This window comes from Medicago truncatula, chromosome 2, assembly GCF_003473485.1.
Source record: "Medicago truncatula cultivar Jemalong A17 chromosome 2, MtrunA17r5.0-ANR, whole genome shotgun sequence".
In the NCBI taxonomy this organism is placed as follows: domain Eukaryota; kingdom Viridiplantae; phylum Streptophyta; class Magnoliopsida; order Fabales; family Fabaceae; genus Medicago; species Medicago truncatula.
In genome coordinates this window covers 36847169-36869895 of record NC_053043.1, presented here as the reverse complement: position 1 = coordinate 36869895, position 22727 = coordinate 36847169, and the positions used below count along the sequence as shown (strand labels likewise).

Genomic DNA, 22727 nt, shown 5'->3' with positions numbered 1-22727 from the left:
ATTCTTATCATTCTCACATAACTTATCCATTCTCACTTGATATGCCCCTTATATATATATATATATATATATATATATATATATATATATATATATATATATATATATATTACTTCTCAGCACCACCGAAACCAATCCTCCTAGTGGCCTTAACGCCGCGTCGGTGGTGGTCAGTTAGGTTAGGATGATCGCATCAGCCCCCTGTTAAGTCTAGTTTTTTTTTTTTTACCTTTATCATTTAAAAATTGCAACAAACTAGATGAGTATATTTATATTGTATTTTTTTTTTTGTTATATTGTCGGTGTCATCAAATAGACAAATAAGATTAGTTTGGTTTATTATAATTTGAAAGTAACAAGCATTTATATTTTTACTTTTTATCAAAACCAAAATTTCATTAAAAACACAATTCATAATTTTCAAGTATTAGCGCAGTAAAAAAAGCGAAAAGACGGGCACGTGAGTGAATTTTCAAGAAGAAGAAGAAGAAGAAAGTCAACCCTAATTTTTTATATTGTCGGTTCCTAGCATTTTAGCATTGACATTTAGATTGTTGGTGTAAACTTTTGACCAATGTTAATTATAGATTTTCAAGAAGAGGAAAGATTTTTCTTGGTGAATAAATCATCCCTAAAAGAGTATTACAACCATTACAAACATTTTTTCTTGGTGAAAAAGTTTGTGAGAATCTAACCATAGACGACCAAACTAATCTCCTGAGGAACAACAAATGAACCCGACTGTCAACATGAAAACTTATCCACGAGGAAAAAATTCATAGAGGAATCATCACAACAATGTGGAAGTGTACCCGTTACTTGCAAAAAATATTATCCTTAAAATGATAATAATCTAAAAACTATTTTTTAAAATAAAATAAATAGACTTAAAATCAATAAATTAAATAAATAACTAGGGCAAACACAAAAAAACAAGTACATAAAAAATTATCACACCAGAAAAACACATATAATACTAATATATCACAAAATTAATAAGATAAGATAATAAGAAATTTAGGGTGTTAGACTGCCAACCCTAAATTTTTGTTAGTGTCAGATTTTAGCTTGTTTAGCATCGACTTTTATAGATTGTTAGCGTAAATTCTTGATAATTGTTAATTAAAGGTTTTCATGAAGTTGATAGAGGCAACATAATTTCAACATCGTTGCCATTCAATTCTAATTCATATTTCCATTAAAGTTTATGGCCTAAAATGATTTTTTTTTTCTCTCAATTATGCTGCAAAAAAGGTCAAATTGTTCTTGTCTATTAGTATACACGACTATGGCTTTACATTTTCCATGTGTCAGCTTTAATAATTAACTATTTGATTTTCTACTCAATTCAATATTAATGATCAATGTTTTGTCTAAAAAAAAAATTAATGATCAATGTTTTAAGTATTTTCCAAGACTGTGCAACATGCAGCTATATCCCATGCTTACCACAGTTATTTTGATATTATTCCTAGTTGTACTGCAACTATTATTATGAATGAAATATCAGAGTTTTCTTACGTAAAAAAAAATTCCATTTCTCATATAAAAGAAACACCATTTAATATTTTTTTTAGGAAAATACTTTGAAAATTTTTGAATACTCTCAAGCAATGACTTAACCATCTGAACCAACCGACCCTAACTCAAATGAAAGTCTAATTGCACACATGTGGTATTAGACTTTAATTCATCTACCTAACTAATTAATATTTCCACTACTTGCCATAGAAAATATACAATTTTTTTTTTTGATAAGGCCAAGAGAAAAGTTAGGCATCAGGAAGAAACTGAAGCATGTAGAAAATATACAATATCATACACTATAAATACTAAGCCATACATAGCTACAACATAAACATAGTCCAAAATCTCCTTTTAAAATTCACTTATACACACAACCATGACAACAAGAATGATCAAAATCACAAGCCTTAGCCTTATGTTATGGCTTTTCATGACCATACCAACATCAGCACAACCTGAAAATGAAGAAGTTCTCGACTTAACAGGTCGTCCTCTTGAGAGTGGCCGAAAGTATTACATAAGATCAGATGTATCCGATTTTGGAGGTCGTATCACTTTGGTAAATAAAAACGGTTCATGCCCTTTATATGTGGGTCAAGAAACTACTGATTTTGGACAAGGGTTATCTGTTATTTTAACTCCTTTAGAAAATGATGATACGGTTGTTAAGGTGAATAGGGATTTTAAGGTGAAATTTTCATCTTCTTCAAGTTGTGGACAATCTACGGAATGGAAATTGGGTGATAGGGACAATAGGAGTGGAAGGAGGCTTATTATAGCGGGGAGTGATGGTAATTCATTTAGAATTTTGAAGATTTCATTTGGAATTGAAGGTGTTATAGGTAATTATAATATTAGGTTTTGTCCCTCAGATACGGTTAATTGCGGTACGGTTGGTAATTTGCGTGAAAATGGTAAGATTTTATTGGCTTTGGATGATCGTAATGTTCTAAGGGTTGGGTTTGAGAGAGCATAGTATGTTCGTAGGGTAAGTTCTACATCATCGATCAATATTTAAAAATTGTCTAAATTGTCAATGAAGAAATCGTCTTCATAACATCAATCATCATTGAAGTTTTAGATGATTTTATAATATTGATCTATATTAGGTGTAGAACTTTACTTCTATTTATGTTTGTCTTTGTAATATTAATAATTGGAGCTACCCATAATAATTAGTTGGAGGATAGAAAGATGCATATGTCTTTTCTTTCTCTTATACTATAAACTATAGCTCCATAAAATGTTATGAATAAATGATTAATAATACTATTTCATAAGCAAAAATATTGTTACCCACTACTACATAGACTAATTAATAACACTCTAGCAATGTTGTTTACATGTGTAAATCATTTGATTAAGTTGTTATATTTATTGTAATACATAGACTATTATTTTTTTTACTTTTTATTGGTCTATTTATTCATTTATTATATATCTCTCTGATTAATATAAGTGCAAAATAATTGATGAAATAATAGTTTATATAATTATAATAAAAGTAGTTAATGTAACTTTGAAAATTTCAAACAAGAAGAAATTATATTTTTTTCTCAAAATTTGACATAAAATGAAAAGAGGAGTACATTTGTAGTGAAATCTTTAAAGCAGGGGAGCTTACCATTATATGTGCCTTGTGATTTAACAATTTTTATTTGATTTTTATTTTTTTGGTTTTTCAATTAAAAATATATTCAAATATTTAAATTACCACTCGATGTGCCCCTTGATTGTAACTAAGACGGGTTTTTATTGAAGAGGGGTGTTATTGGTAGCATGAGTTTGGATTTCCTTGAAGAAGGTGTGTTGCGAAAATTCAAATTTCATGTTTAAATCAACAAGAACAAAGAGATATTGCATTTTACATGCAGGGGTCAGGGTTCGAATCCCGGACACTCCACTTCTCCACAATTAAATTGTGTGAACTCTAACCATTAGGCTACTTAACAAAAAAAATAAAATAAAGAGAGGAGCAAAAAAACCAAGACAATCAAACTAAACGGTCCAAAAAACAACAGATTCAACATAGTACAAATCTAGCAACCCATGTGTATAATTAATCAACACAATCAAACCAAAACATAAAGATAAACATAGTAGATGAACAAACACACACCAATATTGATTATCTATTTTGGTTTAAATTGACTTACGTATGAGAAAGAGTAGCTCTCTAATCCATTATCAATAAGTCTTTACAAAATATATAAAAGTGTACTTACAAGAAATTAGCTTCATTTTATCCAAAAACAAATCATAACTTCTAACATTTTCCCAATCTCTTCGCACAAACAAGAACGTTACCAACGTGATCAAGAAATTGTTCCCAAGAGCAATCTCCAATTTATCTCATTTCTTCTCAACTCACTCAATGATAATCACTCTTCAAATATAGTTATACAGATACATGGAATATAGAATTAATGCATTCACAAGCATGAAGATAACACCACAAACGTTTAGGAAGTTCACACATATCTTCCGGGCCAGTGACGGATCCAGAAATTTTGATAAGTGGGGTCAAGTTATATCATAAAAATTTATATAAAACATTATACAAGCGTAAGCGTGCGAAAATTATACTAGTTATATTTATAATTACCCTAAAATGTTGATTTGTTTAAAATATTTGTCCATTTCTAATAGAGTATAAAAAATATAACCATAATTAAAATTTTTTCACCACCAACATAGGTCAATTACAACCTTTTTCAACAAATATAAGAATAATTTATATTATAATACTAGTTTTATGGTCTTGCCAACGATATGCTCTAAGATAATTGGTTAAAGAATTCATAAAAGAAAATTTTGTCTAAAAAATAAGTGTTATTTGTATAGATATAATAATTATAACAACTTTTTATAAAAAAATAAAAAATAAAAATATTTCTTTTGATTTATTAACTAGTGCTCTTAGAACACTCATTAGGATCCTTCTTAGTTTTGTAATTTTTTGTAGTGTAATAAATTATTAAAGAGGGGTCAAACTAGACATATATTTAATTTTGGGTTAAAAATGCAATACACAAGTGAAGGCAAGTGGGGTCACTTGACCCCATTGCCCCCACATTGTATCCGTGCCTGTTCCGGGCAATCATCCTGGTCTACGCATGGAATATAACCTGGATATAAAAAAATTTAAAAAAAATTATATTAGAACGTGGTGCAATATTTTGTATAAGATAAATTAAATATTTGAAAATAGCATGGAAAATGACTTACCACTTTCGGTTGAAAAAAAAAATACATAAAGAAAGATGATGAATGCATAAAATAAATATGGAATTTGATCCATATTTTTTCTCCTTTGCATGTATTAAGTAGAAAAATGTTTGATCACTTTATAAGAATTTTTTTTCTTCATGTCCGGTCAACTTCAGCTAAATAGTTGTTAGCATTTAGGAGTTGCAAAAAACCATTCATAAAAATGGATTTATTATTGAATGCCTCTAAGGTACGTCAATGTGTTGTGTTTGTGTCTTTCGCTCACTATGTTCATCACTTTAATTTCAAGGATCTTGTTAACGAGTGTCTCCAGGGCACTCTTTAAGCATGCTAAATTAAATTTATTCTTTAAAAATGTTAAAGTTTTCAATTTCTAATACACTGATAACACAAATTTTGATGATAAAAAAAAAAGTTACTATTTAAGGTCCTTAAGGTTGTTTTTCTTTTGTCTTGAAAATATATCATTCTTAACTGTGTGATACTTGCAGGATGAAATTGAAAGAAAGAAAAAAAAGTAACCACGATTGTACAAACATATAAAAAATTTCATTCCTTTTTTTTTCAACAAAAATTATTTTCATCAACCAATGGTTATTCCCAAATCAGATCTAAAAATGTTGCTTTGTCTAGAACACAACCGATGACATGGGGGAGCGGTGGTGTCTGGTGCTGAAATGGGAGAGAAAAAAGGGATAAATTTGAGTTGGAATTTGGTTATAAAGAAATTTAGATTGAAGGTGAATTAGATATTTTGTTCTGGATTCTTTAAGAAGATTTGAGATTCTAAATTTTATTCATAAATATCTGGATTTTTTTTTTCTAGTTTAAGGAAAGAGGAGATGAAGATGATGATGATCAAGAAGATGACTACTCATATGATTTCTGGGTTTTTAATATTTAATATAATGAAAATTAACAAAAATACAATTATCCTACATGGCTTGCCATCTAATCAGTTTTTTTTAATGAAAAATGAAAAAAAGGATTAATTTGTAGAAGTTTATAAAGATAAAGGACCTAAGTGGAAAAAAGAAAGAAGATAAAGGACTGATATGTTATAATTAAATAAGATAAAGGACTTGTAGTGTAATTTTTCCCCACACACACACACACATATATATATATATTTCACTTTTAACATTTAATAATAGACAACAAAAATATATTAAAAGAAAAATAAAAAAGATGAATGGTAAAAAAAAACTATTTGCAGAAATAATGCAACAATGAGGTGATCGATAACTCATTTATATAAAAATTTAAATTACTGTAGGATAATTTTTTTTTATTGACAAAATTATTGCTAACACTATAATTCAAAACTGAAACTTTATGATTAATTTTTATTCATAAAAGAATTCAACTTGTATAAAATACTTGCAGTTAAATTAAAGATTTACATCAAATTATAAAATAGTTGAAAAGTTTTAAGAGAAAGAAGCCTATTAAGAAAACTAGAAGAAAGGTAGGAAACAAAGGAAGTGATAGGGTGTCAGAGACGAAAGTTGAGAAAGACAAACCACATGTCTTAGAAGAAGGCAAAACCTTAGGTGGGTAGATAGGAGTAGATGAGCATCCAGAAAAATGAAAATTTTCAAGATCTCATCAAAGCTCTAGAAAAGTTTACGGTTAATATGCTCATAAAAGAAATGGTCGAAAAAAGCCCTTGTTGTATGAAATTCTTGTAAGAGATCCTGAAGCTGGTCGAGGAGGCTTCTAAGGAGGGATTTATTTCTCTAACAAAAACATGTTGTGTGGTTCAAGATTTTCAGATACCAAAAGAAGGAGATCCTGGATGCTTTAACTTTGTAGGAGAAGCTTTATGTGATCTAGGGGCAAATCGCAATCTGATGCTGCTATCCAGTTTTAATTGGATCGAGGGTCTAACATTACGTCCTTGTTTTATGAATGTCAGTCTTGAAGAAGGCAGGAAAACAGAACTTGTAAGCATGGTCATAAACATGATGATTGGCATTGATGGATTTCAATTCGAAATACATGTTATTGTTGCACATGATAAAGGAAAGCAAGACTGCCCATTGATTGTAGGAAGGTCATTCTTGGCAATTTGAAGATTTAATGAAACAAGTTCAACATATTGAAGTTGTGCTGTCTAAGTAGTCTGAAACAACTCGTGAATTGTATCGAAGGCAGTTGACGGCTTCCCTTGATTGCCTTCACTTTCTATTGAAGCAAGGATTGCCTTTTCGTGGTCATACTGAAAAAATAGAATCTTCTAATTAATAGAACTTTCTTGAAATGTTTAGATGGTATGCTTACAAAAAAAGAAAGTGAAGCGAGTTGTATTGAAAAATGCTCTTGAAAATGATAAAATGAGTTCTCCATCCATTCAAAAGAAAATTGTTAATGTTGCCTCTTTGAAAACCACCAAAGCTATTATTGATGACCTTGGTGATGAATTGTTTGCTATTCTTGTTGATGAATCACGAGACATATCTAATACTGAAGAAATGGTTGTTGTTTTGCGTTATGTTAACAAGAATGGAAGTATTGTTGAACAATTTTTGGGTATTGTTCATGTTAAACTTACAACAGCCATATCATTAAAAATGGCCATAGATGAACTATTTTGCAAATTACATGTACTTACAACTTCAAGAATTCGTGGACAAGGTTATGATGGTGCTAGCAACATGCAAGGGAAATTTTATGTTCTCAAAACTTTGATCTTAAAGGAAAGTCCTGTGCATTTTACGTCCACTGTTTTGCTCATCAATTACAACTTGCATTGATTGCTGTTTCCAAAGATCACCTTCTAGTTAATTCCCTTTTTAGAAAAATATCCACTTTATTAAATGTTGTTTGAGGATCTTGCAAACAGACTGACATGGTTCACGAAAGACAAAGAATCAATGTTAAGAAAGAATTTGAAGATGGAGAAATTGTTAGTGGAAGAGGTTTGAATCAAGAAAGAAAAATGGATGATACTCGTTGGAGTTCTCACTTTGGAACTTTAGTGAATTTGATATTGATGTATAGTTCTGTAATTGATGTTCTTAATATGTTGAAAGATGATGTTTTAGTTAAATATGGAAGAGGTGAAGCAAATGGTCTTTTACTTTTAATGAATAATTTTGATTTTGCAATCACATTACATTTGATGAAAAAAGTCTTGGGTATTTCAAATTATTTGTGACAATCATTGTAGAGAAAAGATCAAGACATTGTCAATGCTATGAACTTGGTTAACATTACAAAAGAGTTGTTACAAACTCTGATAGATGGGAACATTTATTGGAGGAGGTAACTTTATTTTGCAATAAGCATGACATTAGCATTCCAAGCATGGATGATATATACTTCCGTGGACAATCAAAACGTGGAGGTAATGTTGAATCTATCACAATAGAATTATTACTGCATTGAATTATTTTATACTGCTATGAACATGCAGCTTCAAGAACTTAATAATCGTTTTATTGAGAAAAATAGTCGATTTCTTATTTGCATGGAGTGTTTGTGCCCAACCAACTTGTTCTCTAATTTTGACAAGGCAAAGTTGATTGAATTTGCCAAGTTTTATCCAAGTGAATTTGTCCAACCTCATTGGTATTCCTTGATATGAAGATTGTGAAGAGAATATTGCGTAATCAAATGAGGGGTGAATTTATGAACGATTGTCTTATGACTTACATTGAGAGAGATGTGTTCAAAAAAGTTGATAATGAATTGATTATTCAATAAATTTCAGAACAAGAAACCTCGTAAGCAATTATAGAATATGCATATGAAGTATTTTGAGTGTTAGGAAACATGATATCCAAGGATGAAGGAGAGAAAAGCTTATGAAATTGTTCTATTGATAGTAAAATGTGATATTACAAATGAGAAAATTATTCCACTAATGGGGTTATTACAAGTATATATACTACTACAAACTAGTATTTATAATATTGAGTACAATGTAATTTTTTAGTTGTTGAATATATATAATTATAATTATTAGTAATTAAAGTTCACAGATATGAACCTCCTGATCCAGGTTCATGGCAACGCCACCAGAGCTAATAGTCAGCGTGGGTCGAAATGTGATCGTCAGATCCAAATCCAAAAACCAAGAACCATGACTTACTCGGTAAGTAACCACCAAGACACATGTTCAACTCTTTCCAAGACAAGACTTTGATTATAAATGAGAGTTTTGGTTTATCCATTAATTTCCAATAACACTATTTATTGTCGCGCGCCAAACGTCGTTATATGGTTATTTATTTATGTCCACACAAAACGACACGGTGGATGAAAACGTTTGCTTTATCCATTCAATCATTTCCACATATTCCACTACTTTACTTCTTATGCTACTTTCTTCATTTCTTCTCATTCTTTCAACAAAGTTTCCATTTTCTCTTTTCCCAAAAAGAAATCCCATTTTTCACATCAATTCCATTCTTATACATCATGCTTTCAACAATTTCTTGAGGTAAAGTGGTAAACCATTACTCTAACTTCCCATTTTGCTTCTTTCATAAACATTTAAGGTTAGATAACACTGCAAAACAGAACCATGTTATTTATATAGCATTTTATTCCATAAAATGTGACTATAGTTTATCATCCTTATAATTAATCAATACTTTTTCACTAGCAACATTAAGTTAGTAACACTGCTAATATGTTACTAAAAAGTGACAAATTTTTCATTTTTATTTTTTATAGTTCATGGAAGGTGTAGAAGCAAAATCTTCATCTGGGTATGGTAAGCCTCCATGGATATTTAGAGGAAGGTAAGTTTGAATTTTATACTTTATATTATGTTATGTTATTCATGTTGATATTTTACTAACTAGTTTTGTTATGTGTTTATCAGTGCCTTGTATCAACTCCATCTTGTGAAAGCAGAGAAAGCAAGAGCATGTATTCCAAAAGAATTCAAATTGGTTGAAGCTTTTGGGTATGTACTTTTACTCATTGAAGTTGCTTCAAAATTCATAATTTTTATATAAATTTCTTATTGTTCTCTTAAGGTTTGATTTTGAAACCTTGAATTGATGAATGTACTGATTATTTCCAGATATACTCTTGGTGGATTTTTTCTAGCTAGTTATGATGATAGTCCAGTCGGTGCCTTTGATGAGGTTCTGTTTTTCACTCTTTACATTTTTGTTCCCACTTTTCTTAAATACTAGTTTAACAAATACTCCCTCCAGTCTTATTTACAAGAGACAATTTACTTTTTAGATACATTAAATAATTTATGTATTTGGTTTAAGTTCTTGACTAGATACATATATTATTCAATGTATAATATATCTAAAAAGTCAATTTTCTCTTGTCAATAGGACCGGAGGGAGTATTATATAGTATCCTCATGTCTCAAATGTTAAAAAGAAAATAGTAAAATAAAATTGATGTATATGGTTCAAATTTTTAAACAAATGCGTCAATTTTGTTTAACTTATTTATTTAACTTATATTTGAGACTTAAGTCATGGAAACAGCCTCTTGTGTAAAAATAGGGTAAGGGTGCGTACAATATACCAAATGGTAAGATCCTTTCCCAAACCCTGCGTATGCGGAAGCTTCGGTGCACCGGATTATCTTTTTTTATATTTGAGACTGGAGTAGTACTTGCAAAATTCTTGAAAAATTGTTAATACTATATTTGGTTTATTTATTTATTTTTTGTATGCTGAAATTAGAAATTTGTGTCGGTAGCAGCTTGTTGTGATTGCAGGACTTGTTTGGAACCGCCCAACATCATGCGCGTATGTTCTATCTTTTCATTTCTATTTTTGCATTATTATATCATTTTTATTTTATTTTATTTCATTATTTAATTTAGTAATTAAAAAAGATGGAGAAGAATGAGTTAAATAGGATTGTAATGCATGATGGTTGCCCATGTCATTGAACAAATACATTTCAAAACTCAAAAGATCTTAGTACTCTTTTTTAACTTCTTAACTAGTGCTTCGGAAGTACCGGTTAACATGACCATTTCTTTTATAATAGATACCAAAGAGAGTATCTTATTTGCCAATGGCCATTAATTTGCCAACACATTCGGATACTGTTCACGAATTTGCTTTTCGCTGAATCTATTATTTCCGTTTAATAAATGGTGGATATTGTCTATAATATATATCAGATACATCATTTATTGAGTGAATTTTGAAATAAATTTTCTCTTGTAAGAAAGATAAGAGCATCCTACATGATATTCTCCATTTATTTTAAGGAAATGAAGAAGATTGCTATCTAGTTTTCCACATGAGTTGATGTTGTTGCATGTTAGTTGCCCAATCAAAATTGGTTTTGGATTGATCAAATGGATAAGTTCCACCAAGCCTACATAGTGGATAACAAATCTTATCTCATTCAAGTTCCAATGCTTCACTAGTGCTACAACTTTATATTCAAGTAGCACACACTTTGGTATCAATTCAAATTTTTGTATTGTATGCATGCCTTTTGTAGGACTAAATATTTCTAGAGTATTATCAAGGCATAATCTTTAAATTCCTATTTATATCAAGTTTTCTATGATTTTCAAAGTTCAGCAAAACATTGATAATCAAAGCTATAACATTTGAATAAAATACATAGCCAGATACACCGTATTTGATATAAGAACTTAGTAAGAATATAAAACATTTTCTTAACAAAAAAAAAGATATAAAACATTTAATAAATTTTTCTCTTATTTGATAATATAAAACCTAGATCCATCCATAATGAGTACATCACTTTTTAACGATTTTGTCATCTAAAAATTTATTTTATCTTTTCATTTTTGACAAAATATTTCTTTTTTGTTGATATTGACAAGTTTTTAATGATCATGGGAAAAAATATACACCAATTTTTAATACAATCTTTTTAAATTCAGATACATTGATTCTACCTGGCCATTGCACCTGGTTGAGTTATTATATTTTGGTTAAGGTTATTAAGTAGATTTAAGCACTTTTCTAAATAGTTGTTGTAACATTGTAAAATCATAGTGGCCATAAACTTTTTTAGCTATTGGAATATGCTATTTTGTCTTCTTCTCTTTTTCTTTCCACCATATAACTTTTTTGGAAATTATTTTTTTATAATACTTTCAATCCAAATCATTGCATAAGATTAAGCATTTCAATCAGTCAAGATTTTATTTTTATTTATCATATTTCCAGTGGCAGCTACAATTGGAAACTTATGTGTAATTTTTTTCCCCTTGCTATATAAGTATTTTATTTTAGAGACTTATATCTATTTATTTTTTCTGAAAAGATGGGCAACAAGGGTGTACGTGAACAACAATGAGGCTTGCTCTCATGGAAGAAAGGTGAGAGAAAAATAATTTATGGATGCATCCAAACAAGTATTATCAATTGTTAATTTTTTTTGTTGAATTCTACATTAAACTGAAGGGAGATTATAAAGTTTAATAAATGTCTCAAAATAATCCATTGATGATGATAGATTTTCCAAATATTTGTGTTGGGTGTTGTAACTAGCATTTTTTTTTTCTACAGGATGTGGGGCTTCCAAGTCAAGTGGCTAGATTTTCCAAGGTATTTTCTTTAACAAGTGCATCATTGCATTTAACCTTTTGAGGTTGATAAATTTTCAGTAAGGCTTTGTTTGCGAGTATAGAGAAGAATGGAGGAAGAGTACTTGAAAGAAATAGACGATTTTGAGAGAGGAGGATTCTAGGGGGTTTATTTTTCTTCATAAAACAAAATACCCTTTATTTGGGGGATCTCAAAAGTTAAATTTGCGAAGATTTTAAATGGTTTATATAATTTCTTCAAATTCAATCTATGTTTTTATTACAATTCTTAAAATTAAAATATATTAATGTTAAGAATTAATTTATCATGCTCTAAAAGAATATCCTTTCAAACAATGTAAAATAGCCTTCCATTTTCCTCTATATTTCTAGCCCTCTAAAGCCCTCTCCTCCAAGGCAGTGGGAGTCGAGATCTTAGGCAAGATTAGAGAGGGATCACTAGATTGTAATACGGATTGTAAGATCCTACTAAATTTAAAAATATTATGATCCTAGTATCCTACCAAAAATATGCATATGAATCAACATAATTTACTAGAAAAAAACTTCAAATACCATTTAACACTTGACAGAAACTGAAATTTAGAATCATAATATTCATAAAACAACTTTAGAATAATATTCATAAAACAACTGAAACAATCAAAACCGTTGCATATCACACCAAACAATTCTTTAAACCCCAAAACAATAGCAAATGACAGTTACAAACATTGAAAAACTCCCAATGCAGCCACCAGACTAGAACAGGAAAACAAACAAGCTTCAAAACATAATAACTTAATCATAATTCTCTCAATTCCCAAACAATTCATGTTGGAGAAGGTCATAATCACTTAAGGGATCATCATTTCCTCCATTTTCATTGTCTTCTCCATTATCTCCATCTTCACTTTCATCTTCCAATTCATCTTCGCCTAAATATTCCTCATCCTCTTCAATTTAATGTTGATTCACTTATACGAAGTCTCCATCCAAAATTTTAGTGCCACCATCTTCTGCACTTTCATTCATAACCCAATCATCATCGGAACCAAGGCCATCAAACTTCATTTCAGGTGTTCTTCTCCCTTTCTTTTTCTTGGCCAATCTTGAATTAGCGGTGACAAATACAACGTCATTCATCGGCTTTTGCTTCAAACTGTTCCTTCTTTTTGTATGAACATTGAACAATAAATTTATAGAAATTAAGGCAAGCAAGATGAAAACATTTTACAATTTAATTATAAGTTTTTGAAGATTTACCACCTCGAATGCGCTCCAGTTTCGTTCACACCCTGAGGAACGACTAGTCAAGCTTAGTATGTGAATGGAAAACCTTTGGAGCTCTGGATACTCAAACCCACGGAATCCCACCAATCTGCTGGTGTAGATTTTCAAGTGTTAGATTTTGGCACATCCGCATACTAAGCTAGACCTGCAGTTCCTCAGGGTGTGAACGAAACTGGAGTGCATTTGAGATGATAAGACTTAAAAAAATTATAATTCAATTGTGAAAGTAAAATGTTTTCATCCTGTTTGCCTTAATTTCTTTTCAATTATTGTTCCTGATGCATACAAAAAGAAGGAACCGTTTGAAGCAGAAAACCATGAATGACGTTATATTTTTCATGGCTAATTCGAGATTGGCTAAGAAAACGTTAGGAAGAGGAACACTTGAAATGGAGTTTGATGACCCTTGGTTTTGATGATAATTGGATTATGAGTGAAAATGTAGAAGATATTGGCACTGAAATTTTGGACGAGGACTTTGCTGAAGTGAATCAATATCAAATTGAGGAGGATGAGGATGCCATTCTTGTTCATAATTGAGAAGATAAACATTACGGAGGTAGAGATGAATGTGTAGGCAGAGATGAATTGGAAGATGAAGAAGATAATAAAATGGAGGAAATGATGATCCCCTGAGTAATTATGACCTACTCCAACATGAAGTGTTTGGGAATTGAGAGAATTATAATTAAGTTTTAATGTTTTGTCATGGAGTTGTTTCAGTTATGTTTTGAAGTTTTTTAAGTGTTTTATTTTCTTTCTGTTATAGGTGTTATTTGCCAATGTTTTGCGTCTCTTAAGATGTTTTTAGGTGTAATATGTTACTATTTTAAGTGTTAGAGTTGTTTTATGAATATTATGATCCTAAATTTCAGTTTTTGTTTAGTAATTTAAGTGTTATTTGGAATTATTGTTCTAGTCAATTATGTTGATTCATATGCATATGTATGAATAGATATGCAATATATAAAGTTTAAATTTGGTAGGATCTTATGATCCGTGTTACGATCCCCTGATTCACAATCTAGTGACCCCTCCCCGATCTTGCCCAGGATCTCGACTCTGACTACCTTGGTTTCTACCATCTAATTAAAAATGAAAACAAACATGGCATGTGTTATATATAAACCATTTTTGTAAGGTCTTCTAAATAATTGATTATGTCATAAGATAAACTCCATTTAACTCTTCCAAACACCTTCTACGACAAGAAAATGTCCAAATTCTCTTAAGTCTAGACTATATACTTGGCATTCATATAATTGAAATGGTTTTAGCAGACTATTTCAGCAGTCTCAAGACAATCAAGAGGCTGGAATGGATTTTCAAATATGGTTCAAATAGGTTCCGAGTTCCGCAGTCCCAATGATCATCTAAATGTTCAAGTAACTGAAATCAAATCTCTGGATGCAGCAGATCCTTGTCATATAAGTCTCACAAGTGCTGGTAAGTGAAATTTGATTTGGATGATTCGTCATACATCTTTTGTTATAATGCTTATGCCATTGTCTCTTGTGGTTTAGTTAATTTCAGAATGACTTATTTCATACCTTTGTTTCAGTTTTCATAGTTATGCTTTATACGGTGCTTTAGCCCTGTTTTTGTAAGATGTGGAGATTAACAAATTGATAAAAATGTTATAGGGACTAAAAACAAACTAAAACATTTTAGGAATGGAATAATAATGCTTCATAAAATTGTTTTTCATTGTGTTTTATTCATGTTGCTTCCCTTCTAAATGTAATGACATAAGGTTTTACTGATTACAAGCATGTTGATAGCAGTTCCTGATTTGAGGTTCGACCGTTGGATGGGGCCAACAATTAAAATGTCACTTCCAAGTTTTAGGTAAATCATTTCACTGACTCATCTTTCGACATTCTGCTACAAGTGTCTTCAATTATCAAATAGTAATAATCATTTTCTTTGAAAATTGCAGTGGAGGCACAGAGTTTAATCCTAACCTCCTTAAGTACTCTTGCCAGATTGAATGCAGGTTTAGCCCCTACTTACAATAACACTGTGAACCGATGATGAATTTGGATTGCGTTCAGTCATAATCCTATGAATTCAAGCAGTCAGCCACATCGGTGGCGGTTGGATCAAAATCGGATGATAAAAAAAATCTTGGTGTTGAAATTTGGACCGTCTGATCTTGATCTAACGATCACTAATGTGACTGACTACATGACTGCACACAATCCAAACATTGCGTACATATTTGCAACTGGTATGGCTGTAATCGCATTCACGAATTGTTGCAAATACCTCCAAAACTTTCATATTACGGCCAGGATTTTAAAGAAAACCCAGTGCTTCTAACCTGTGCCGCGGCACAATGGATTTTAATATCACCAAAATTGCAATGTAACTTCGATTGAGGCCACATTGGCCACATTTGAACACGATTCTCTGCACTGCCATGGATTGTCACATGACCGTTATTTAAAATTCTGATTACGTCCACCATATAGTTTTGACTACAAATTCGGACCATGATTTAAAACTTTCAATATTGCATAGAATACTATTCACATTATGTGTTATTTGACATATTAAAATAGGGTGCAAGCAGTGAAGCCTTTGAAGGTTTCAAGATCATTCCCTTTAACAAATGTTGATGACAAAGATCAACAATCTTTACAAGACTATGAAGGAAGTATCCATATGACTAAAGATCATGAAAAACAAAACTTCAGCACCTATGTGATGTTATCAAAACCTATATTAGCACTCAAGTTTGATCAAATGAAGATGCAGGTAGAAGCTCCTATTGTTCTTTACCATTGCCCTAATTCTTTAGAACCTACTACTTTTAGCTCTGTTCCATAAACAATATTACTAATGTAGTAAGCCTTCTTGCTTATGAATGTAATTCTTCAGAAATAGATGCATCATGTATGCACATTCATTCTTGAATTTTTGAGTCAATCACTATTTTGATCCTTAGAACATACTACCTCCGTCCCTAAATATAGGAGTCTTTTGCCAAAATTGCGGAGATTAAGAAAGTTGGTTGTAGTATTAAATTTGTATATAATTACTATTGTTTTTACAATTTTATCCTTAAGAGAGAGAGTTAATTTATATTTTCAATATAATATTTATTGTTGATTGAAGAAAAAAATGCAAAATAAATAAGGGTATGTTGGTAAAGAAATAATTAATGTACATGGAAATACCAAAAGAGTCTTATAAAAAGGGACAAATTATTTTTTCAAAAGGGTCTTATAATTAGGGACGGGGGTAGTATATATTATCTTATTTGGTCCGTACATTTAGAAAATAAAATTAATCTATGAAATTGAATGTCATCAATCCATTCACTCAGTTCATTATTTGATTTGAGTAAGAACACATTGTTTAAGACATGTTCAATTGGAGCATTTTTGTGGAAATTTATTGAAGACTTTCTTAATAGTTTGAAAAAAAATATAAAATAATTAATGATGGTGTGATCCATTTAATAGTAGGATCCATTATCTATTTTTTGTGTCTACCTCTCTTCAAATTACATACTCCATTTATTTTGTGAAATGGAGAGGATCCTAATCCGACTTTCTTGATCTTTATTTTCCTATACAAATTTATTACAATTCAAAACTTTTCTGGCAAGTGTTGATGATATATGTTCTAAGACATTGCTAATTTAAAGTCATAGATACAAGTTATGACTATGCATTATAAAAGTTTTTCATGCTTCTCATTTAAAATTCCATTTAATTTTTTAGTGTTTTTTTACAACTACTATTAATTTGGAAAATGTTGTGAATTTTGGTAACTCCAATTGTGAATTCTTTATTTAGTAATTAATTGTATAAATTATTATTTATACTTGAATAGAAGGTAAGCAGGCAACAAACTATGTCGTTATATGATGTAACAAATTCAAAGTGAAAAGACTTAAGCAATCACATTGATGTTAACAAATTCAAAGTGCGTGCATATATGATGCAACAAACATGACTTTCTTTATCAACCAAAGACCAATGTAAGAGTGGCCAATTTGGTTTTTTTAATTTATTACTTGACTTATATTTCCTTACTTTTCTTCACGATAATTTTGTATTGAGGAATGTTTACCCCACAACTGTCCACCACATTCTTACAAAAATGTGCTAAAAGATTCACACCAAACCAATTTAAAATTCTCGAATGTCACAATCATAATCTTACACGTTTATCACCCTAATTTTATTTGAACAATGATATATGAACAACCATTTGGTACAATTTATTTGACAACCTTCTTTTTCTCTCTTTTCATTGGTCAAAAACAATGGATAGAGAAAAAGGAAGAGAGTGAGTAAGAATATAATGTGAGTATGAGAGAGAAAGTTGTCTAAAAGTTGTCACAAAGTGGTTGTACAAATATCATTTCTCATTTTATTTTTCTGAACATAGTTTTATGAGAAAGGAAGTCTTGTAACACGAGGATCTACGTATGAGAAAGTCTACTATGGTCACAACCTCAAATCAAAATTATTTGGGCACACTTATAATATTGAAAAAATTAAAAGAGAAAAAAATTAAATGATATTAATTGATGTGACTAAATTATTTTTGTTTCTGTCTTATGAGATTAACTCAATTGATAAGGGATAATGCATAATATAAGCAAGGGGTGAGGTTCGAACCCCAGACGCTTCACTTATTCACATTTAAGATCAATTTCTTTAGTCAATAGGCAACTTGAATAAAAAAAAATTGTTTAGTAAGACTTTCTCTCTACATACATATTAGTAATGTTTGACCAAAGATTTTTTAGTTGCCGATATGAAGTTGATTTGATGGTTGGCATGAGAAAGTTAAGGAGCAAAGTGATATGAAAGTCGAGGGTTCTATTTTCAGTCTCAACATAATAATAACAATATTAATATCAGCATTGCTAAACATAGCGAAGGAAATTATAGCGAAAGTATCCTGGAATAAAAATCAACCAATTAAAAATTGCTTCAATGCTTTCGTGAAATTGAGATTCATGTTATCTAGCATTTTTCTATTAATATTGACCAATTCAAAAATCAGTGAAAATTGAACTCAAGTACTCTCTCGTGTCCCAATTGATTTAACTCGTTGACTACTTGAATTCAACTATTTAACTTCATGGAAATAGTTGTAAAGTTGATTTGGTGATTGTAGTATAGAGAAGTTAAGGAGTGAAACCCACAACATAACATTATCCCACATTAACATACTAACATTTGTCTTTTAAAAAAGTCCGTCTGCAAAAATTAAGATTAAACAAAAAAATGTCTTGTCGTCAATTATTGATCATTTAGATTATAATTCCATATTTTATTCTAATATAAAAGTGTACCATTTGTCATTAATCAAACAAATCATCATTGCGTAACAAAAGAAAAAGTCATCATTGATGTGAGTTCTATGCTCACCCACTAAATAACACTATAATGTATCTAGTTGGTTTTTGAATTTCTAAACTGTTGTATTTAGATTTTTAAAGTTTATTTTGAAAAAGAAATTTTTACCACCAAAGTTACTACTGAGTTGAATCGCGACCATATTGTTCTTTTTAAGATGTTTGTCGACGGTGGTTTTTTAAATTGTGCAAGCTAGACTATCAACCATAGCTACTCTATAATAAAACTAGTTCAGTTACAACTGTATGATTAAACACTACATTGTAGCTAATCGTTCGAGAATATCACATATGTCATGGTATTAAGCTAACTACCGTGGATAAGAGAAAATAACCTGTAAAAGTGGAGGAAACAAACTAATTGGATTTTCAATCTTATCGCAAATAATGATTACTATTTTTTTTGCAAAAATATAATTACTATTTTTTAATCATTATCGGATACTTTAAAATTAAGTACTACTCCCTCCGTTTCAAAATGAGTGTCGCTTTAACCAATTGCACGCATATTAAGGAATTGAATAAAATAGTCAAATGTCTTAACAATTTTACCAAATTATCCTAATCAACTATTGGTTTGTTTTTCATTAAAGAAAAAAATAATGTTTTGGAAGTAGTGTAACATAGTATTAATTAAATGGTACAATTGAAAAGAAAAATTATTATTGCATTGGAAACTGAGAGTGACATTCATTTTGAAACTATTTTTTTTTACTAAAACGACACTCATTTTAAAATGGGAGAAGTATAATATAAACACTAATGTGTTTGTATTTTATGTGGGACCTCACACTATATTTTTCAATTTAGACAACACATACTAGCTCAAAGTCTAATGATTTATGTTTAATCTTCAAATCTTTCAATTTTCTTCCCACATCACATAAATGTTCCAACATATTACTCATGTTTTTTATTTAAAAAAAAATATAAAATAAATTATCCACAAGTCCTAACTCAACTGATAAAAATGTCGAAATTGTTAGGACGAATGTCATGACCGGGGCTCGAACCCCGGTACCTTCACTTGTGTGTGTGAGTTTATAATTGTTTTGTCATTTCGTCTATGTACCAAAATATATATATATATATATATATATATATATATATATATATATATATATATATATATAAAATAAATTCATTTTGATAAATTAAGATTGAACCAAAAAAAGTTAGTGTCCTGTCATCAATCATTAATTGTTTGTATTATAAGTCTAGATTTTATTCTAAATACAAAGTATACCACTCTCATTAGACGTAATTTATTTGACTTGTTTAGTGAGAACAATTCAGAATATAGAGTAGAACCATGGAAGAGATCAAGAACCCCTCTGGAACTTCTCTTCTGGTACCATCAGTTCAAGAGTTGGCTAAGGAAAAAATTTCAACAGTTCCACCAAGATATATTCAGTCTCAACACGATGAATTGGTCATCAATGAAGCTAATAGTATACTTGAAATTCCAGTTATTGATATGAAGAAATTGCTTTCTTTAGAATATGGGAGTTTAGAATTGTCTAAGCTTCACCTTGCTTGCAAAGATTGGGGATTCTTTCAGGTCTCTTCTCTTAACATATCTTTCAATGTCTTAACTAAAATCATTATTTGAAATTATGGTTGCCTTGACTTGCAAACTTTTATATTGCGGGAAAATGTTCTTGTTGTAGAGACCTCAAAATTCTCTATATTGAGGCGGAAATTACGGTTTTCAATTGATAGTATAACACTTATGACTATTGGATTTTGATTTCAAGAAATTTAGTTATAAGTGATTTAATTATTTGTTAATGTGTATTGGAGTAGCTGGTAAATCATGATGTTAGTTCTTCCTTGGTGGAGAAAGTAAAGTTGGAGACTCAAGATTTCTTCAACCTTCCAATGTCAGAGAAGAAAAAGTTTTGGCAAACTCCTCAACATATGGAGGGATTTGGGCAAGCATTTGTTGTGAGTGATGAACAAAAGCTTGATTGGGCAGATATTTTCTTTATGACTACCCTTCCTAAACACTCTAGAATGCCTCACTTGTTTCCACAACTTCCTCTTCCTATCAGGTTCTCTCTCTATTTATCTTTGATTTGAGTTGAACTTTACTCGATCCTGAAAAAATTTGTTTGTAAAGTGAGGATTGTTTTCCACTTATAAGCTTATTTTCTCTGGAGTAATAATGACAAAATAGCGGGTGATTCAACCAATTTTAAATGAGAAATACTTACATGATCACAACCTTGAGTAAAATATCATTGGACGCACACACACATAAAAAAAATTAAAAGATGAAATGATTAACTGTTGTGACTAAAGCCTCTAAAAGTAGTGATGTGACCAAATTGTTTATCTCTTAAGATAAATTTCTTAGATATCATTTAAAAATATTTTTGTTTGGCCCAACTCATATATAAAACCTAATTGTAAGGTGGAAGTTGCTTCCTTTATAAAATCATTTTTGGACCATATCTCATCCGGTGTGAGAGATTCTTTAACAATTTAGATATTTAAAGTACGAAGAGCGTGGTTACTTAGTCTCTATAACTAATTCAGTTAATTAATTTTATTTTAAATTATTATTGATGTAGACGTGTCAGTGTCGACTCGTATACCGTGTTTGTGTTTGAATCGTGCTTGCTTAACCTATGTTCTTTGTCATGCAGAGATACTTTTGAGCTTTACTCAACCGAACTAAAAAAGTTATCTATGGTTATTGTTGACTATATGGGAAAAGCTTTGAAAATGGATGAAAAAGAAATGAGTATGTTTTTTGAAGATGGTGTCCAATCAATGAGGATGAACTATTACCCTCCATGTCCACAACCAGAAAAGGTTATTGGCCTAACACCCCATTCAGATGGATCTGCACTCACTATCCTTCTACAACTCAATGATGTAGAAGGGCTCCAAGTGAGGAAAGATGGTATGTGGGTTCCTGTTAAACCCCTGCCTAATGCCTTCATTGTTAACATTGGGGACATTCTTGAGGTAACCATATATACATATGTATCCATTCATCAAGGTTTTTGAGAAAAGAAATGGATTCTCTGCGGTTGAAGAGTGACCGTAGGAAGATACTCCCTCCGGTCCTATTTATAAGAGAAAGTTAGATTAATAAAAGTTTATGTATCTAGACTGAATATTGAATCAGATACATAAACTTTTGTTGTCCCAATTTTCTTTTTATAAGTATGATCGAAGGTAGTATTAATCATTCGATTTTGATTAGTGTGATTTATAATATTTTTATTAATCATCGGGATTTTGTTGCTAGGTTATAACTAACGGAATATATCGAAGTATCGAGCATCGAGCAATTGTAAACTCTGAAAAAGAAAGAATGTCAATTGCAACATTCTATACTTCAAGACATGATGGAGAGATGGCTCCTGCAAATAGCTTGATCACTGAAGAAACACCAGCACGTTTCAAAAGAATTGGACTAAAAGAATTCTTGAGGAATATGTTTGCTCGTAAACTTGATGGCAAGTCTTTCCTAGATGAACTGAGGATATAGCATATCAGTAATTCAAGTGATTGGAATTGTTGCACTCTCATATGTCAATGTGTGCTTCGTTACTAATATACTATAAAGTATGGATACTCTTCGAATTAAAAGTATGATCGTATTAATATCATTCATACTTCTAACGACAATAAATGATGTTGCTTCTTTTTGATATCATGTACACGGTTTTTTCTATAAGCAAATAATATATTTATGGGACTAGAAATCATTGGATCCAACCACAAATCAGAGAAATTTACAATGTGTTTTCTATCCTTCTCTCCAAATGAATC

General features: G+C 30.5%; 4 protein-coding genes across 7 annotated transcripts; all 4 read left to right on the top strand.

Moving 5' to 3' along the window:
• Window positions 1-1841: 1841 nt before the first annotated feature.
• On the top strand, window positions 1842-2826 carry LOC25487173 (kunitz type trypsin inhibitor 104-like). Its single transcript, XM_013609039.3, has one exon. It carries the CDS (start codon window positions 1904-1906, stop codon window positions 2501-2503), a length of 600 nt encoding a protein of 199 aa, XP_013464493.1. The 5' UTR covers window positions 1842-1903; the 3' UTR covers window positions 2504-2826.
• Window positions 2827-7094: 4268 nt separating this feature from the next.
• Window positions 7095-7514, top strand: LOC112419428 (uncharacterized). Its single transcript, XM_024777100.2, has one exon. It carries the CDS (start codon window positions 7095-7097, stop codon window positions 7512-7514), a length of 420 nt encoding a protein of 139 aa, XP_024632868.2.
• Window positions 7515-9045: 1531 nt separating this feature from the next.
• LOC25487171 (protein NEOXANTHIN-DEFICIENT 1) lies at window positions 9046-16514 on the top strand. Of its 4 annotated transcripts, none has more exons than XM_039830676.1 (11): window positions 9046-9205; window positions 9442-9509; window positions 9593-9676; window positions 9797-9860; window positions 10444-10490; window positions 12001-12055; window positions 12246-12284; window positions 14836-15001; window positions 15340-15403; window positions 15495-15551; window positions 16120-16514. In XM_039830676.1, exons 2-11 carry the CDS (start codon window positions 9445-9447, stop codon window positions 16385-16387), a joined length of 909 nt encoding a protein of 302 aa, XP_039686610.1. In that variant the 5' UTR covers window positions 9046-9205; window positions 9442-9444; the 3' UTR covers window positions 16388-16514. The 4 variants fall into 4 exon arrangements, with proteins under 4 accessions (XP_039686610.1, XP_013464487.1, XP_039686611.1 ...); XM_013609033.3 differs by having other exon boundaries at window positions 15337-15403; XM_039830677.1 differs by lacking the exon at window positions 12246-12284 and having other exon boundaries at window positions 15337-15403; window positions 16120-16437.
• Window positions 16515-20184: 3670 nt separating this feature from the next.
• Window positions 20185-22611, top strand: LOC25487170 (protein SRG1). Its single transcript, XM_013609032.3, has 4 exons — window positions 20185-20499; window positions 20745-20992; window positions 21590-21914; window positions 22201-22611. The coding sequence occupies exons 1-4, from the start codon at window positions 20251-20253 to the stop codon at window positions 22441-22443; spliced, it is 1065 nt and encodes a 354-aa protein (XP_013464486.3). The 5' UTR covers window positions 20185-20250; the 3' UTR covers window positions 22444-22611.
• Window positions 22612-22727: the final 116 nt, after the last annotated feature.

What these genes read in the sequence shown, in the direction of transcription:
- LOC25487173 (XM_013609039.3), top strand. Translation starts at nt 1,904, where the DNA reads ATGACAACAAGAATGATCAAAATCACAAGCCTTAGCCTTATGTTATGG.
- LOC112419428 (XM_024777100.2), top strand. Translation starts at nt 7,095, where the DNA reads ATGAGTTCTCCATCCATTCAAAAGAAAATTGTTAATGTTGCCTCTTTG.
- LOC25487171 (XM_013609033.3), top strand. Translation starts at nt 9,445, where the DNA reads ATGGAAGGTGTAGAAGCAAAATCTTCATCTGGGTATGGTAAGCCTCCA. An exon ending in AAGTGGCTAGATTTTCCAAG is followed by an intron (nt 12,285 to 14,835) that starts GTATTTTCTTTA and finishes TGGTTTTAGCAG; the next exon opens with ACTATTTCAGCAGTCTCAAG. An exon ending in ATGTCACTTCCAAGTTTTAG is followed by an intron (nt 15,404 to 15,494) that starts GTAAATCATTTC and finishes TGAAAATTGCAG; the next exon opens with TGGAGGCACAGAGTTTAATC.
- LOC25487170 (XM_013609032.3), top strand. Translation starts at nt 20,251, where the DNA reads ATGGAAGAGATCAAGAACCCCTCTGGAACTTCTCTTCTGGTACCATCA. An exon ending in AAGATTGGGGATTCTTTCAG is followed by an intron (nt 20,500 to 20,744) that starts GTCTCTTCTCTT and finishes GTATTGGAGTAG; the next exon opens with CTGGTAAATCATGATGTTAG. An exon ending in CAACTTCCTCTTCCTATCAG is followed by an intron (nt 20,993 to 21,589) that starts GTTCTCTCTCTA and finishes TTTGTCATGCAG; the next exon opens with AGATACTTTTGAGCTTTACT.